Source organism: Cebidichthys violaceus, unplaced genomic scaffold (genome assembly GCF_023349555.1).
Source record: "Cebidichthys violaceus isolate CVI_PGR_0920_01 unplaced genomic scaffold, fCebVio1.0.p SCAF_35, whole genome shotgun sequence".
NCBI classification, from domain to species: Eukaryota; Metazoa; Chordata; class Actinopteri; order Perciformes; family Stichaeidae; genus Cebidichthys; species Cebidichthys violaceus.
In genome coordinates this window covers 1,490,011-1,508,097 of record NW_027176539.1, presented here as the reverse complement: position 1 = coordinate 1,508,097, position 18,087 = coordinate 1,490,011, and the positions used below count along the sequence as shown (strand labels likewise).

Here is an 18,087-nt window from a genome sequence, read left to right as displayed (position 1 = left end):
CATGAGCTGCAAAACTCTGCTGCAAAACAACACAAAAAGGAAACTTTGACTGTACTTGTTTTTGTCTCAGCACTGTTCATAAATGCAACAATGACTTTTTCTTCCTCACTTTCATACTTGGTCCAAAAATAGACGTCCAAAGGTTATGAAAGCATGTTTTTGTTAGCTGACTTTGCTATGATTATGATTATTATCATTAGAAGTGTGTGTGTTTGCGGCTCTCAGATGTTAAGCAACCAGTGAAACCGGTTGGACTGTAACGTGATAGTCTGTGCCGTTTGCTTTGTTGTGTCACTTCTTCAATCCCGGCCATGGCGGCGGGCTGTAAAATATGCCTGCATTCCTGTTTCCTTGAAATATTTCGTCCTGAAGACAAACACTCGGTCCTGTTCGGTTGATTCTAACTCGGCTTTGAAAAGAGAAGACGGGTAAAAATGGAAAACAATCTCGGTGAGTTCATTTTGAAAATAACTGTGTAGTTGCATAGTTTAACCTGCTTCAACATGCAATAATCTACGTACGTTATAAGTAACAAGGAATCGATATGTTTCTCCTAAAGGCATTCTTCTTTATATTATGTTTGATTATGTTTTGATCAGTGCAATGTGCAGATCTGTTTTGAGGTCAAATCAGCTTGTTCAAGCACAAACACTTCACCTCGATTGTGCAAATCAGTTAAGATGAAAACATCTATAACGACATGGGTTTGAGCTCTTTTAGGGATGCATTCAGGGATCCTGGTTTTTCTTTTATTTACAGCTCAGATCAGCTCTCAAAGCACATTGTGTCCCAAGGCAACAACCTTTTTGATTCATCCACTTTATAAACTGTTTACTATAAGAACAAAACAGGGTCACAGTGTCCCCGCTCCTTCCTCGAACTGTGAGTCACGTTTACAGTAAAAAACACCAGCATCAAAGACGGCAACCCCCACACTGGTGCCAACAAAGACCAGTTAGACCGGACTTGATCGCCTTTTTCGATTCCCATCAGGATATTAAAAAAAAACCAGTCATAAGACAAATAGACACACCTCTAGGTTGTTGTGCAATCCAATGCACAAAGGCCATTTATTCAAATTTAAATGTAGCCTTTTTTAATTGTCGATGCTGCGTTTCAGCTCTATAATAAGTCACCAGTCTGTACTTTGTGGTGTAGATGAATTAGATCTAGTATCTACATAAATGAGGTGTACAAAATATGTTAGTTGTTCAGATGACAGCCTCTGAACATGAACAAGTATTTGTGTTGCGCCGCGTCCTACAAGTCTTTGGATTTTGTCTCGTCACTCCTTATATTTCTAACTTTCTATGTGACAAAGGGAGGTGATGAGTCATCCTTTGTTATCCCCTCGTTGCTTCTTTTTCATTTTGCCTCAAAATGATTTGTTTTGGTTCAGGGTCATTCTAAAAATGTTTTCGTCTCGACGCGCTGACAATCTTCAGACTGCGTCTCTCAAATGAGAAAGGATTAATGGAGTCAAAAATAACACAACAAATGACACAAAGTCCCAGAGGAAGGAGCACGAGTTCACCGTGAGCGTTCCTCTTCTGCCACTCAGACGAAGCAGCAGAGGCGTCAGCTAATGCAGCGCCTGAGATGACGCCGTCGTCCTGGTTTTGGTGGTTTTTCTCATGAGATCTGCTGTTAGTCCTTTCATGAAAAGCCAACTGATCCCAACAGAATCCATTATCGTCAAGCCAAGGAAGCTGTTTTCACAAAGTTTTTAAAACATGACATTTTCAGTCACAGTTTCTGGTCCCCAAAAAGTTTTTTTCTCTTGTTTTGGGGGAGACTGTGGCTCAATCAGAGGATCGGCGGTTCGATTCCCCGGCTCCGCTAGTCGCATGTCGATGTGTCCTTGGGCAAGAGCCCAAAATGTTTTCCCGTAGCTGTTTGTGAATGTTTGTTAGTCCTGATGGGCACCATAGTAGCCCCTGCCATCATTGATGAATGGGGGTGAATGGGTGAACTGTGCGAGTACAGTTAATTTACCGTTTGTCTTCCAGGGGAGAGAGAGAGCGCCACCATGTCGGAGGTCAGACTCATCCTGATCGGCGGGAGATGGGCTGGCAAGAGCTTCTCCGGCAACACCATACTGACAAAGGAAAGGTTCGAGTGCGGCCGAACCAGAACAGCTCAGACCGAGGTGAGGCACGAGGTGGTGGAGGGCCGCCAGCTCACCGTGGTCGACGCCCCGGGATGGAGCAGCTCCCTCTCCCTCACCGAGATCCCAGAGGGGGACAAGCGACGATTTAAACTCAACGCGTCCAAGTGTCCGCCCGGCCCGCACGTCTTTCTCCTCGTCGTTCCAGTAGACTCGGCTTTCTCCGTGGAGAACAGGAGGACCGTGGAGGAGCACATGAAGCTCCTCGGGGAGCGGGTTTGGCGACACACCATGGTGCTCTTCACCTGCGGCGACTTCCTCGGGGAGAAGACGATAGAGCAGCACATCGAGAGCGAGGGAGACTCACTCAAGTGGTTGACAGTGAGATGCAGGAACAGGTATTTGAAGGCAAATAACTCAGCAGAGGTCCTGCACGTGCAAATCAAACAGCCGCGCACGTAGACTACTTTTGCGAGCGCTTTCACATCACTCCATGCAGAACATCTCTGCTCGTGGCAGCAAAATTGAAGCCTGCGAGGAGAAAACCATGCTTTGAGTACGAGGGGCGTCCCCTAGCATGCGGCTTCTTCTAGTGTAAAACCACCTCTATACCGCCACCAGATATCTGTGTCAATCAAAGCATGGTTTTCTCCTCGTAGGCCGCAATTTTGCTGGCGCTAGCAGAGATATTCTGCGCGGAGTGATGTGAAAGCGCTCTCGCAAAAGTAATATACGGCTGTTCGATTAGCACGCGCAGCACCTCTACGAGCGAGCGTTGATCTTATTTGCGAATCTCGGATGTTCACAGTGATTTGCCTTCATGCAGGTACCACGTGTTCAATAACAAGAAGAGAAACTCGGATCAGGTGACGCAGCTGCTGCGGAAGATAGACGAGATGGTGCGGCACAACGACGGCAGTTGGTACCAGATAGACGAGCAGACGCTGAACGTCATCAACGAGAAGCAGCGAGAAGTGGCCGAGAGGGCGGAGATGAGAAGGAGGAGGTCCGAAGAGCAAAGACGACAAATGAAGACGCTCATTCCAGGTGAGTGTCCCAACAGAGGCACTCAAACACGTCCTGTATCATACTGAAAGCATACTAAGCATTAGCAGAAATGCATAACCAGTGAAGCCGAAGCCGAAGTGTCATCAAAGCTGCATTCTCTCTAGTGTCCATCAGGGGGCGACTCCTCTGGTTGTATAGAAGTCTAGTCTAAAATGACTCTACTTCTCTCTTGATTTATTCCCTCAGTAAACATTGTAAACATGAGTTTATGGTCTCAATCTCTAGTTTACAGTCTTCTTCAATACAGCATGATGTTCATTTAGTACATTATGAATGTATTGTATCAGTAGATTATTTGTTTACCTGAAAAAGTGGATTTAGTTTTTATTAATTTGACCATATGACACATTGACTGATGAAGTTGAGAAGAGAGCATTATGAGGGATTCTCTGTTTAACCTGAATTTTAACGACCAATTTTGCTTCCAATTTGCTACTTTGGTTATTCATTTTCATTTACACTCTGTCAGCCTAATTTCTACTATTTATTTTGTGGTTAATGTATTGATGGATTTGATTGATTGTTTGAATCTTAAGTTGTATGTTGAGTTCTATATCTGGCTAATAACAAGCTTTGTTTTGTCTCACAGAAGAGATGAAATCCATCCCAAAACTCCGCGTGGTTCTCTTGGGAAGCCGAAGCGTTGGGAAAACCTCAGTGGGGAACTCCATCTTGGGATTCAAAGAGCATGAAGATGGGCAAAGAACGGCCCGCTCGGTGGCCCGGCGGGGTTTTGTGGGTGAAACTGAAATAACTGTTGTCGACACGCCGGGTTGGTGGAAAGGCTTCTATGTGGATGACACTCCTGAGGCGATGAGGGAGGAAGTGAAGCGCAGCCCGTTTCTGTGCCTCCCTGGGCCTCACGTCTTCCTGCTGGTGATAGACGCCGACGCGTCGTTCAACGCCAAACACTTAGACGCAGTGACGTCACACGTGGAGCTTCTCGGAGAAGGAGTGTGGAGACGCACCGTTGTGGTTTTCACCAGAGGAGACTGGCTGAGACCCCACACTGCGGAGGAGTACATCGAAGGGGAGGGAAAGGCGCTGCAGTCTCTTGTTGAACAATGTGGGAACAGATATCACGTCATTGACAACAAGAATGCAGATGATGGCACTCAAATCACGGAGCTGCTGGAGAAAATCACTGAGGCTGTGGCTGGAAATGGTTGGGACCACTTTGTCCCAGATCAAAAGATATTTGTGACGATCGAAACGAGAAGATCGAGCGTGAAACTAGCGGCGCAACAGAGGCAAAATCAAGTCGTGGTCAAAAGAAAAGCCCTCAGAGGTATGGATGGTTCAGTCATCTAGCATCATAGAAGTCTATGAGAAAATGACTCTACTTCTCTCTTGATTTATCCCCTCAGTAAACATTGTAAACATGAGTTTATGGTCTCAATCTCTAGTTTCCAGTCTTCTTCAATACAGCATGATGTTCATTTAGTACATTATGGTCCATCTAGAGTCAAACAGACCATAAAGCAGGGGATGATTAAGGGGCGGGGCTACAAGTTCTCTACTCTTGTAGTATTGTATGTACTGGATGTAATTTTGGTTTTCACCCCGCAGTTGTTGTTTTTCCTTCTTCTCAGATGACAGTAAAGAACTATCGGAGCTCAAGATCTTGATGCTTGGCCAGAAGACATTTGGGAAGAGCGCAACAGGAAACAACCTCCTGCGTCAAGAAGCGTTCGCCACCTGTGAGAATGAGTCCTGTCAGGTGGAGGAAGGGGAAGTTGCCGGGAGGTCGGTCACAGTGATCGACACCCCAGGGTGGCGGGGAGATCCCTCCTGCTGCTCTGAAGAGAGGGACAAAGAAATAGTCCGAGGCCTGTCGCTGAGCTGTTCGGGGGTTCACGCCGTTCTGCTGGTCGTCCCCTTGGACCTGACGTTCAAAGAACCTCAGCGGGCCGCCCTGGAGGAACACGTGAACCTCTTCGGCGCCGGCGTTTGGAAATACGCCGTGGTCCTGTTCACTTACGGAGACAATCTGGAAGACAAATCCGTGGAGGAGCACATCGAGAGCGAGCACGGCGCTCTTCGCTGGCTGATAGACAAGTGCGAGAACAAATACCACGTTGTGAACAATATGAAGAAGACGGACATGGGTCAGGTCAACGAGCTGTTCCAGAAGATCGAGGAGATGGTGGCGGAGAACGGCGGCCGGCTCTTCTGCCCCGAGATGAAAGACGTCCACCTGAGGATTGACGAGAAGTTCGGGAGGAGGCAGCTGAAGCACGTCCTGAAGCATCGTCTGGAGGAGGAGTACAGGAGGAGAGAGCTGGAGCTGATGGCGGGCTTCAAGGAGACGCTCCTCCACCTGCAGGCGGAGCTCGAGGGTAAAAGTGTGAAGAGCACTAAGTCCAAGTTACAGAGTGAGTATCACGCCGCGGTGGGGTTTCATGACTGATTTGTGTTCTCCCATCGATGTTCTTTTGTTCTAATCTTTTGTCTTTTTTAGTTGGTGATGTGACCAAAATCAAAGCCAAGGGTATTGTCCAGAGGAAGAAAGATGCAAAGGAGAAGGAGGAAAGTATAAACTTGAAAATCAGCCAGGAAATTGAAAAGCTGGAGAAAAACATAGAAACGAAATCCTCGGATCTTCAGCAAGGCAGCATGGACTTCATTCTCCCACACTGTAAGTGAAAATAGGATCCTAATTACTGGCACAGTCCCTTCCTGTCCGGTGTCCATGACACCTTGTTTCAGAAAGTACTAAGTATTTTACGATCTTTTCCTAAAACTAAGTATTTCACGATCTTTTCCTAAACTTAACTAAGTAGCTTTGTTGCGTAAATCTAACTTAGTAATTCACGATCTTTTCCTAAAACCTAACTTAGTATTTCACGATCTTTTCCTAAAATCTTACTAAGTAGCTTTGTTGCCTAAACCTGGCTTAGTATTTCACGATCTATTCCAAAACCTAACTCAGTAATTTACGATCTTTTCCTGTGAAAACTGGTTTATTTTGAAAAGATCGTGTTCATGCAATAAGCGGAAATTGTCACATGTTGCTGGACTTTTGAAGAAAAACGCACGAAAAATGAGGAGTAACTTTTTGTTAGATATCATATAAATCGTTGGTAAGAGGATACGTTGAACTAAGTGTTTTTTCTAAACCTAAACCTAACTTCCTGTGAGGACGGAAGTTTATTTTGAAAACACGCCACGTATAACAAGCGTATGTTGACACGCCGTCTAGAGAAGTTCAAAGAGCGTGTGAGAATTTGATGCTCTCGGCGTTGACTACCTTCACATTTATTCTGAAATAATGTCCCATGATGCTTCACTTGGACTTGTTTCCATTATCAGCGGTGTGAGGTCACAGTGAATTGTGTGTTTGTTTCATCCGCAGTTAAAGGAGTGAGATCAGCTCCATCTACCGCTGGGTCTTTGTCTCAAATGGAAAATCCAACCCGCCACTACGATAAAGTTCTTGGTTGGCTGTCCACGCTTCAGATCGGCAGAAACTACGACAACCAGATGACCCTGAACTTCTCTCAGGCGACGTCTGGATACAGATCCGTGCTGCCACACGGCGACTTTGACGAAGACGACTATGAATGAATGAGTTGTCTCGATTATGACAAAAATGCATTTCAGCACTGCAGAATTTACTTTCAGTGGGATTTTCGATGGTCTAAGAAAAAGGGTGTTTATGTTAAAACCAGATACACCCGTAGGTCCCCCATTTGGACGCAGAGTACATCAAAACTTAGAGAGTTTTGTGTTAAAAGTAACTGGCAGAGAACCCACGAAGAACGAATATAGTGATGTTATAGTTCTGCAGAAACCTCAGCGTCCTGGGAACAACATGAACTAGGTCACTTCTACATGAGACAAACACATCTCCCATCAGCCAAGCAAACAAATAACAAAATATCATAAATCATACTCGATATGACTGGGACAGACCGGAGAAAAAGGCTGCTACACTCCGTTAGCAACGTGCTACCTACGAACATGCAGCATGAAAAAGCACGAGCGCCTGACGGAGATTACGGACATAGTTTCCATTTCTCTCCCCGGTAAACCATCGCAGAGATATTCAGCTTCGAACACAAAAAGTCACACAGCTTTCATCGAATATTGTACTTACTTTTGGTCGAATCTCAGCGAAAAAATGGAATATCTCCGTACTTCCAACGCATGTTTGTCCAGCTGCTGGTGCTCCGTGTGAATCCGTTCGATTCGTGTCTCTCCGACACTCCTCGGATTCTTGGGAGGGTTGGAAGCTCAGCAAATCAGATTTCAGAGCTGGACCTTTTTGAGCTTTATTGGCTAATAGTGCTGTCAATCATCTAGCTTTCAATTCCAGGCAATTCTATTGGCTCCTACGGTTCGAAGGATGTCTCAATGGTGAAAATCGGAGAAGGGGGGGCTGAGATACAGCCCTGAACAGAGAGTCTGAAGCAGGATTTCACCTTAAACTAAATAACTAAAAAGGGCTTAGAAAGAGCTTAAAACACTCAAAAAAGGTCCAATCTTCGGTCTATTGATTCAATGAACATCATGAGTGATACATAGAAGTGATATAGAGTGTTTTTGAATTTTAAAAATACTTTTTTATTCAAATATTGGAGTATTTGATCAGTTTTCTAATTTGAAATGCTCTATATTTCATAAATGTTTCACTGTATCTATGTATAGCTGTGTATATAGAGCCTATATCAGTTGTTCTAAGAGCCCAGCATATTAAAAGTCTTGGATACCCATACTTTCCAAAAAACAATACCCTAAAAGTGCTGTTTTTCAAGATCGAGCTTTTGAGTTTTCCAAGTTCTGCTGTGTTCCATCCTTATCTTATGTGAACCAGTAACATGTATTCTGATAGTTCCATGATTTTTCTCATCTCAAAAATATATACAATTTTTTTTTTTTTTTTTTTTTTTTTAATTTATTTATTTTTTTTATACAATTAATTAGGTATTTCTTATCTTTATTCGAGCTGAGGCCTGCAAATAGGCCTCGTTTTTAAAAGGTTTTAATGCAGAAAAGCTAATTTTATGTATACGGGAAACCTTCAATAAACCGGATTCTGATTCTAGACAGACAGAAAGGAAGGAGGGAAAGAAAGAAGAAACGAAAAAAGCAAGGACAGAAAGAAGGGAGCAAAGGGAAGGAAAGGAAGGAAAGAAAGAGAGGAAGGAAAGAGAGAAGGAAGGAAGAAAGAAGGAAACAAGAGGGAAAGAAAGAGGAAGGTAGGAAAGAGAAAGAAGGATGGACGGAAGAGGGAGAGAAAGAAAGGAAGAATGAGGGAAAGACATGGGAAGGAAAGAAGGAAGGAGAACATGTATGTATATATATATATATATATATATATATATATATATATATATATATATATATATATATGTATTATTTAAGTTTAATGTTACAGTGAGCTGTGGACCTTGAGAGCTTATTAACATACAGGTTCTTCTGCTTTAATATCGTTTCTGATGTAAAAACCTCGTGCTGATTTATTATAGGAGAAAATCAGAGCATAAATATATCTGAACAGCTTCAGATGTTTTTAAATATATGTTGATATAAATGTAACTGTGTTAAATGATGTATCATGTGACATCAGCATCATCATAATGATAAAACTATCAATATCTCAGGTACACCTTCTAATAAAACATCCCGATCATTGAACTGTACCAGACCTCCTGTTCTTTTTTTGGTGATTTAAATGAACATTAATTACACGACATATTGTCTTTATAATGTACCAAAGTTGTTATTTGATGCGACTGATGAACGTGATGGAGAGCAGCCTCTGATTCAGACTCATAGAGACGATGCTGCTGTTTGTAATTCTATATTTGCCCAACAATGTAATTTCAGGTGAAGGAGCGCCAATCTGTAAACTGACTGAGTGAGTTTTTATTCATATAGAAGCTGCAGAAATGTATTATACAAGACGATAGAATTCAGCTGGTAGTGTGTTTATTTCTCCTCTCTCTATTCTGATCATTGATCTTTGTTGAATCATTGTGTTTTAATGGCAGAGTGTAAATGAAAAATGTCCACACAATGAATGAAGCTGCTGTGTGCAGCATTTATTTACATTTTGAAGATTGAGTATACGTTGTGCCTCTCCGGGGAGCCATCACCTTAACGTGGTGGAGAGGTTTGAGTGCCCTCATGACCCTGAGGGCTATGTTGTCTGGAGCCTAGAGCTCCTGGTAGGGTCTCAATGGCAAATTGGTCTCAGGCGAAGGGCCAGACTAAGAATGGTTCAAAAACCCCAATGAAAGAACAAAGAAGAGTCGAGGAGACCCTGCCCGGGGCCCACGTCTGGAGCCAGGCCCAGTCGGAGGGCCCGACAGCGAGCGCCCGGTGGCCAGGTTTGCCACGGAGCCCGGCCGGGCACAGCCCGAAGCAGCAACGTGGCACCTCCCTCCTCTCCATCCTGTGGGCTCACCACTTGCGGGAGGAACCGCTGGGGTCGGGTGCGCTGCCCCATGGGTGGCAGTGAAGGCCAGGGACCTCGACGGACCAGACACGGGCAGCAAAGGCTGGCTCTGGGGACGTGGAACGTCACCTCTCTGTGGGGGAAGGAGCCGCAGCTTGTGCGGGAGGTGGAGCGCTACCAGTTAGATCTGGTGGGGCTTACCTCTACGCACTGCATCGGTTCTGGAACCGTACTCCTGGATAGGGGTTGGACTCTTTTCTTCTTTGGAGTTGCCCAGGGTGTGAGGCGCCAGGCGGGTGTGGGGATACTCACAAATCCCCGGCTGAGTGCCGCTGCGTCGGAGTTTACCCCGGTGGACGAGAGGGTTGCCTCCCTACGCCTGCGGGTTATGGGGGGGAAAACTCTGACTGTTGTCTGTGCATATGCACCGAACAACAGTTCAAAGTATTTGGCCTTCTTAGAGACCCTGACTGGAGTCCTGTATGGGGCTCCAGTGGGGGACTCCATAGTTCTGCTGGGGGATGGGGATACCTGGAGAGGCGTGATTGGGAGGAATGGCCTCCATGATCTAAATCCGAGCGGTCGTTTGTTGTTGGACTTCTGTGCTAGTCATGGATTGTCCATAACGGACACCATGTTCGAGCATAAGGATGTTCATAAGTATACGTGGTACCAGAGCACCCTAGGCCGAAGGTCGATGATCGATTTTGTTATCGTATCATCGGATCTGAGGCCGTATGTTTTGGACACTCGGGTGAAGAGAGGGGCGGAGCTGTCAACTGATCACCATCTGGTTGTGAGTTGGGTCAGAGGATGGGGGAAAACTCTGGACAGACCTGGTAAGCCCAAACGGGTAGTGCGGGCAAACTGGGAACGTCTGGAGGAGGCCCCTGTCCGGGAGACCTTCAACTCACACCTCCGGCGGAGCTTTTCTAGCATCCCTGTGGAGGTTGGGGGCATCGAACAGGAATGGACGATCTTCAAAGCTTCTATTGCCAAAGCTACGGCGGTGAGCTGTGGTCTCAAGGTCTTAGGTGCCTCAAGGGGCGGTAACCCTCGAACACCGTGGTGGACACCGGTGGTCAGGGAAGCCGTCCGACTGAAGAAAGAGGCCTTCCGGGATATGTTATCCTGGAGGACTCCTGAGGCAGTTGCAAGGTACCGACAGACCCGAAGGGCTACAGCTGCTGCCGTGAAGGAGGCAAAGCAGCGGGTGTGGGAGGAGTTCGGAGTGGCCATGGAGAAGGACTTTCGGTCGGCACCAAGGTGTTTCTGGAAAACCATCCGGAACCTCAGGAGGGGAAAACGGGGAAACATCCAAGCTGTATACAGTAAGGATGGGACTCTGTTGACTTCAACTGAGGGGGTAATCGGGCGGTGGAAGGAGCACTTTGAGGAACTCCTGAATCCGACTAATACGCAGAGGGCGTATTAGTCGGATTCACGCCTCCTTGTAGAGGCAGAGCTGGAGGCTGATGGGGGAGCATCATCAATTTCCCTGGTGGAAGTCACTGAGGTAGTCAAACAACTCCACAGTGGCAAAGCCCCAGGGATTGATGAGATCCGTCTCTGCTGCAAAACAACACAAAAAGGAAACTTTGACTGTACTTGTTTTTGTCTCAGCACTGTTCATAATTGCAACAATGACTTTTTCTTCCTCACTTTCATACTTGGTCCAAAAATAGACGTCCAAAGGTTATGAAAGCATGTGTTTGTTAGCTGACTTTGCTATGATTATGATTATTATCATTAGAAGTATGTGTGTTTGCGGCTCTCAGATGTTAAGCAACCAGTGAAACCGGTTGGACTGTAACGTGATAGTCTGTGCCGTTTGCTTTGTAGTGTCACTTCTTCGGCGGGCTGTAAAATATGCCTGAATTCCTGTTTCCTTGAAATATTTCGTCCTGAAGACAAACACTCGGTCCTGTTCGGTTGATTCTAACTCGGCTTTGAAAAGAGAAGACGGGTAAAAATGGAAAACAATCTCGGTGAGTTCATTTTGAAGATAACTGTGTAGTTGCATAGTTTAACCTGCTTCAACATGCAATAATCTACGTATTTCATAAGTAACAAGGAATCGATATGTTTCTTCTAAAGGCTTTATATTATGTTTGATTATGTTTTGATCAGTGCAATGTGCAGATCTGTTTTGAGGTCAAATCAGCTTGTTCAAGCACAAACACTTCACCTCGATTGTGCAAATCAGTTAAGATGAAACCATCTATAACGACATGGGTTTGAGCTCTTTTAGGGATGCATTCAGGGATCCTGGTTTTTCTTTTATTTACAGCTCAGATCAGCTCTCAAAGCACATTGTGTCCCAATGCAACAACCTTTTTGATTCATCCACTTTATAAACTGTTTACTATAAGAACAAAACAGGGTCACAGTGTCCCCGCTCCTTCCTCGAACTGTGAGTCACGTTTACAGTAAAAAACACCAGCATCAAAGACGGCAACCCCCACACTGGTGCCAACAAAGACCAGTTAGACCGGACTTGATCGCCTCTTTCGATTCCCATCAGGATATTAAAAAAAAAACAGTCATAAGACAAATAGACACACCTCTAGGTTGTTGTGCCATCCAATGCACAAAGGCTATTTATTAAAATTTAAATGTAGCCTTTTTTAATTGTCGATGCTGCGTTTCAGCTCTATAATAAGTCACCAGTCTGTACTTTGTGGTGTAGATGAATTAGATCTAGTATCTACATAAATGAGGTGTACAAAATATGTTAGTAGTTCAGATGACAGCCTCTGAACATGAACAAGTATTTGTGTTGCGCCGCGTCCTACAAGTCTTTGGATTTTGTCTCGTCACTCCTTATATTTCTAACTTTCTTTGTGACAAAGGGAGGTGATGAGTCATCCTTTGTTATCCCCTCGTTGCTTCTTTTTCATTTTGCCTCAACATGATTTGTTTTTAGCTGTTTCACAAAGTTTTTTAAAAACATGACATTTTCAGTCAATGTTTCTGGTCCCCAAAAAGTTTTTTCTCCTGTTTTGGGGGCGACTGTGGCTCAACCAGAGGATCGGCGGTTCGATTCCTCGGCTCCGCTAGTCGCATGTCGATGTGTCCTTGGGCAAGACACTTGAGCCCAAAAATTGCTCCCGTAGCTGTTTGTGAATGTTCGTTAGTCCTGATGGGCACCATAGTAACCCCTGCCATCATTGATGAATGGGGGTGAATGGGTGAACTGTGCGAGTACAGTTAATTTACCGTTTGTCTTCCAGGGGAGAGAGAGAGCGCCACCATGTCGGAGGTCAGACTCATCCTGATCGGCGGGAGATGGGCTGGCAAGAGCTTCTCCGGCAACACCATACTGACAAAGGAAAGGTTCGAGTGCGGCCGAACCAGAACGGCTCAGACCGAGGTGAGGCACGAGGTGGTGGAGGGCTGCCAGCTCACCGTGGTCGACGCCCCGGGATGGAGCAGCTCCCTCTCCCTCACCGAGATCCCAGAGGGGGACAAGCGACGATTTAAACTCAACGCGTCCAAGTGTCCGCCCGGCCCGCACGTCTTTCTCCTCGTCGTTCCCGTAGACTCGGCTTTCTCCGTGGAGAACAGGAGGACCGTGGAGGAGCACATGAAGCTCCTCGGGGAGCGGGTTTGGCGACACACCATGGTGCTCTTCACCTGCGGCGACTTCCTCGGGGAGAAGACGATAGAGCAGCACATCGAGAGCGAGGGAGACTCACTCAAGTGGTTGACAGTGAGATGCAGGAACAGGTATTTGAAGGCAAATCACTCAGCAGAGGTCCTGCACGTGCAAATCAAACAGCCACGCACGTAGACTACTTTTGCGAGCGCTTTCACATCACTCCATGCAGAACATCTCTGCTCGTGGCAGCAAAATTGAAGCCTGCGAGGAGAAAACCATGCTTTGAGTACGAGGGGCGTCCCCTAGCATGCGGCTTCTTCTAGTGTAAAACCACCTCTATACCGCCACCAGATATCTGTGTCAATCAAAGCATGGTTTTCTCCTCGTAGGCCGCAATTTTGCTGGCGCTAGCAGAGATATTCTGCGCGGAGTGATGTGAAAGCGCTCACAAAACTAATATACGGCTGTTCGATTAGCACGCGCAGCACTTCTACGCACAAGCGTTGAGCTTATTTGCGAATCTCGGATGTTCACAGTGATTTGCCTTCATGCAGGTACCACGTGTTCAATAACAAGAAGAGAAACTCGGATCAGGTGACGCAGCTGCTGCGGAAGATAGACGAGATGGTGCGGCACAACGACGGCAGTTGGTACCAGATAGACGAGCAGACGCTGAACGTCATCAACGAGAAGCAGCGAGAAGTGGCCGAGAGGGCGGAGATGAGAAGGAGGAGGTCCGAAGAGCAAAGACGACAAATGAAGACGCTCATTCCAGGTGAGTGTCCCAACAGAGGCACTCAAACACGTCCTGTATCATACTGAAAGCATACTAAGCATTAGCAGAAATGCATAACCAGTGAAGCCGAAGCCGAAGTGTCATCAAAGCTGCATTCTCTCTAGTGTCCATCAGGGGGCGACTCCTCTGGTTGTATAGAAGTCTAGTCTAAAATAACTCTTTTTAACTCAGGATTCTCTGTTTAACCTGAATTTTAACGACCAATTTTGCTTCCAATTTGCAAATTTGGTTATTCATTTTCATTTACACTCTATCAGCCTAATTTCTGCTATTTATTTTGTGGTTAATGTATTGATGGATTTGATTGATTGTTTGACTCTTAAGTTCTATGTTGAGTTCAATATCTGGCTAATAACAAGCTTTGTTTTGTCTCACAGAAGAGATGAAATCCATCCCAAAACTCTGCGTGGTTCTCTTGGGAAGCCGAAGCGTTGGGAAAACCTCAATGGGGAACTCCATCTTGGGATTCAAAGAGCATGAAGATGGGCAAAGAACGGCCCGCTCGGTGGCCCGGCAGGGTTTTGTGGGTGAAACTGAAATAACTGTTGTCGACACGCCGGGTTGGTGGAAAGGCTTCTATGTGGATGACACTCCTGAGGCGATGAGGGAGGAAGTGAAGCGCAGCCCGTTTCTGTGCCTCCCTGGGCCTCACGTCTTCCTGCTGGTGATAGACGCCGACGCGTCGTTCAACGCCAAACACTTAGACGCAGTGACGTCACACGTGGAGCTTCTCGGAGAAGGAGTGTGGAGACGCACCGTTGTGGTTTTCACCAGAGGAGACTGGCTGAGAACCCACACCGTGGAGGAGTACATCGAAGGGGAGGGAAAGGCGCTGCAGTCTCTTGTTGAACAATGTGGGAACAGATATCACGTCATTGACAACAAGAATGCAGATGATGGCACTCAAATCACGGAGCTGCTGGAGAAAATCACTGAGGATGTGGCTGGAAATGGTTGGGACCACTTTGTCCCAGATCATAAGATATTTGTGACGATCGAAACGAGAAGATCGAGCGTGAAACTAGCGGCGCAACAGAGGCAAAATCAAGTCGTGGCCAAAAGAAAAGCCCTCAGAGGTATGGATGGTTCAGTCATCTAGCATCATAGAAGTCTATGAGAAAATGACTCTACTTCTCTCTTGATTTATTCCCTCAGTAAACATTGTAAACATGAGTTTATGGTCTCAATCTCTAGTTTACAGTCTTCTTCAATACAGCATGATGTTCATTTAGTACATTATGGTCCATTTAGAGTCAAATAGACCATAAAGCAGGGGATGATTAAGGGGCGGGGCTACAAGTTCTCTACTCTTGTAGTATTGTATGTACTGGATGTAATTTTGGTTTTCACCCCGCAGTTGTTGTTTTTCCTTCTTCTCAGATGACAGTAAAAAACTATCGGAGCTCAAGATCTTGATGCTTGGCCAGAAGACATTTGGGAAGAGCGCAACAGGAAACAACCTCCTGCGTCAAGAAGCGTTCGCCACCTGTGAGAATGAGTCCTGTCAGCTGGAGGAAGGGGAAGTTGCCGGCAGGTTGGTCACAGTGATCGACACCCCAGGGTGGCGGGAAGATCCCTCCTGCTGCTCTGAAGAGAGGGACAAAGAAATAGTCCGAGGCCTGTCGCTGAGCCGTTCGGGGGTTCACGCCGTTCTGCTGGTCGTCGCCTTGGACCTGACGTTCAGAGAACCTCAGCGGGCCGCCCTGGAGGAACACGTGAACCTCTTCGGCGCCGGCATCTGGAAATACGCCGTGGTCCTGTTCACTTACGGAGACAATCTGGAAGACAAATCCGTGGAGGAGCACATCGAGAGCGAGCACGGCGCTCTTCGCTGGCTGATAGACAAGTGCGAGAACAAATACCACGTTGTGAACAATATGAAGAAGACGGACACGGGTCAGGTCAACGAGCTGTTCCAGAAGATCGAGGAGATGGTGGCGGAAAACGGCGGCCGGCTCTTCTGCCCCGAGATGAAAGACGTCCACCTGAGGATTGACGAGAAGTTCGGGAGGAGGCAGCTGAAACGCGTCCTGAAGCATCGTCTGGAGGAGGAGTACAGGAGGAGAGAGCTGGAGCTGATGGCGGGCTTCAAGGAGACGCTCCTCCACCTGCAGGCGGAGCTCGAGGGTAAAAGTGTGAAGAGCACTAAGTCCAAGTTACAGAGTGAGTATCACGCCGCGGTGGGGTTTCATGGCTGATTTGTGTTCTCCCATCGATGTTCTTTTGTTCTAATCTTTTGTCTTTTTTAGTTGGTGATGTGACCAAAATCAAAGCCAAGGGTATTGTCCAGAGGAAGAAAGATGCAAAGGAGAAGGAGGAAAGTATAAACTTGAAAATCAGCCAGGAAATTGAAAAACTGGAGAAAAACATAGAAACGAAATCCTCGGATCTTCAGCAAGGCAGCATGGACATAATTTTCCCAAACCGTAAGTTAAAATAGGATCCTAATTACTGGCACAGTCCCTTCCTGTCCGGTGTCCATGAGACCTTGTTTCAGAAAGTACTAAGTATTTTACGATCTTTTCCTAAACCTAATTTAGTAATTCACGATCTTTTCCTAAAATCGTACTAAATATTTCACGATCTTTTCCTAAACCTAACTAAGTAGCTTTGTTGCCTAAACCTGGCTTAGTAATTCACAATCTTTTCCGAAACCTAACTCAGTAATTTACGATCTTTTCCTGTGAAAACTGAAGTTTATTTTGAAAAGATCGTGTTCATGCAATAAGCGGAAATTGTCACATGTTGCTGGACTTTTGAAGAAAAACGCACGAAAAATGAGGAGTAACTTTTTGTTAGAGATCATATAAATCGTTGGTAAGAGGATACGTTGAACTACCGGTAAGTGTTTTTTCTAAACCTAAACCTAACTTCCTGTGAGGACGGAAGTTTATTTTGAAAACACGCCATGTATAACAAGCGTATGTTGACACGCCGTCTAGAGAAGTTCAAAGAGCGTGTGAGAATTTGTTGCTCTCGCCGTTGACTACCTTCACATTTATTCTGAAATAATGTCCCATGATGCTTCACTTGGACTTGTTTCCATTATCAGCGGTGTGAGGTCACAGTGAATTGTGTGTTTGTTTCATCCGCAGTTAAAGGAGTGAGATCAGCTCCATCTACCGCTGGGTCTTTGTCTCAAATGGAAAATCCAACCCGCCACTACGATAAAGTTCTTGGTTGGCTGTCCACGCTTCAGATCGGCAGAAACTACGACAACCAGATGACCCTGAACTTCTCTCAGGCGACGTCTGGATACAGATCCGTGCTGCCACACGGCGAACTGGACTTTGACGAAGACGACTATGAATGAATGAGTTGTCTCGATTATGACAAAAATGCATTTCAGCACTGCAGAATTTACTTTCAGGGTTTCAGAGTTATGTTAATGCAGAAAAGCTAATTTTATGTATACGGGAAACCTTCAATAAACCGGATTCTGATTCTAGACAGACAGAAAGGAAGGAGGGAAAGAAAGAAGAAACGAAAAAAGCAAGGACAGAAAGAAGGGAGCAAAGGGAAGGAAAGGAAGGAAGAAAGGAAGGAAAGAAAGAGAGGAAGGAAAGAGAGAAGGAAGGAAGAAAGAAGGAAACAAGAGGGAAAGAAAGAGGAAGGTAGGAAAGAGAAAGAAGGATGGACGGAAGAGGGAGAGAAAGAAAGGAAGAATGAGGGAAAGACATGGGAAGGAAAGAAGGAAGGAGAACATGTATGTATATATATATATATATATATATATATATATATATATATATATATATATATGTATTATTTAAGTTTAATATTACAGTGAGCTGTGGACCTTGAGAGCTTATTAACATACAGGTTCTTCTGCTTTAATATCGTTTCTGATGTAAAAACCTCGTGCTGATTTATTATAGGAGAAAATCAGAGCATAAATAAATCTGAACAGCTTCAGATGTTTTCAAATATATGTTGATATAAATGTAACTGTGTTAAATGATGTATCATGTGACATCAGCATCATCATAATGATAAAACTATCAATATCTCAGGTACACCTTCTAATAAAACATCCCGATCATTGAACTGTACCAGACCTCCTGTTCTTTTTTTGGTGATTTAAATGAACATTAATTGCACGACATATTGTC

At 45.4% G+C, this 18,087-nt stretch overlaps 2 protein-coding genes across 2 annotated transcripts; both read left to right on the top strand.

The window, feature by feature from the left end:
• Positions 1-312: 312 nt before the first annotated feature.
• Positions 313-6,916, top strand: LOC137883770 (GTPase IMAP family member 8-like). The gene is made up of 7 exons (XM_068725394.1): positions 313-450; positions 2,010-2,505; positions 2,934-3,154; positions 3,765-4,463; positions 4,768-5,550; positions 5,637-5,813; positions 6,531-6,916. Exons 1-7 carry the CDS (start codon positions 435-437, stop codon positions 6,740-6,742), a joined length of 2,604 nt encoding a protein of 867 aa, XP_068581495.1. The 5' UTR covers positions 313-434; the 3' UTR covers positions 6,743-6,916.
• A 4,533-nt stretch (positions 6,917-11,449) lies between these two features.
• LOC137883769 (GTPase IMAP family member 8-like) lies at positions 11,450-17,635 on the top strand. The gene is made up of 7 exons (XM_068725393.1): positions 11,450-11,566; positions 12,812-13,307; positions 13,734-13,954; positions 14,353-15,051; positions 15,356-16,138; positions 16,225-16,401; positions 17,071-17,635. Exons 1-7 carry the CDS (start codon positions 11,551-11,553, stop codon positions 17,286-17,288), a joined length of 2,610 nt encoding a protein of 869 aa, XP_068581494.1. The 5' UTR covers positions 11,450-11,550; the 3' UTR covers positions 17,289-17,635.
• The last annotated feature ends 452 nt before the right edge of the window (positions 17,636-18,087 follow it).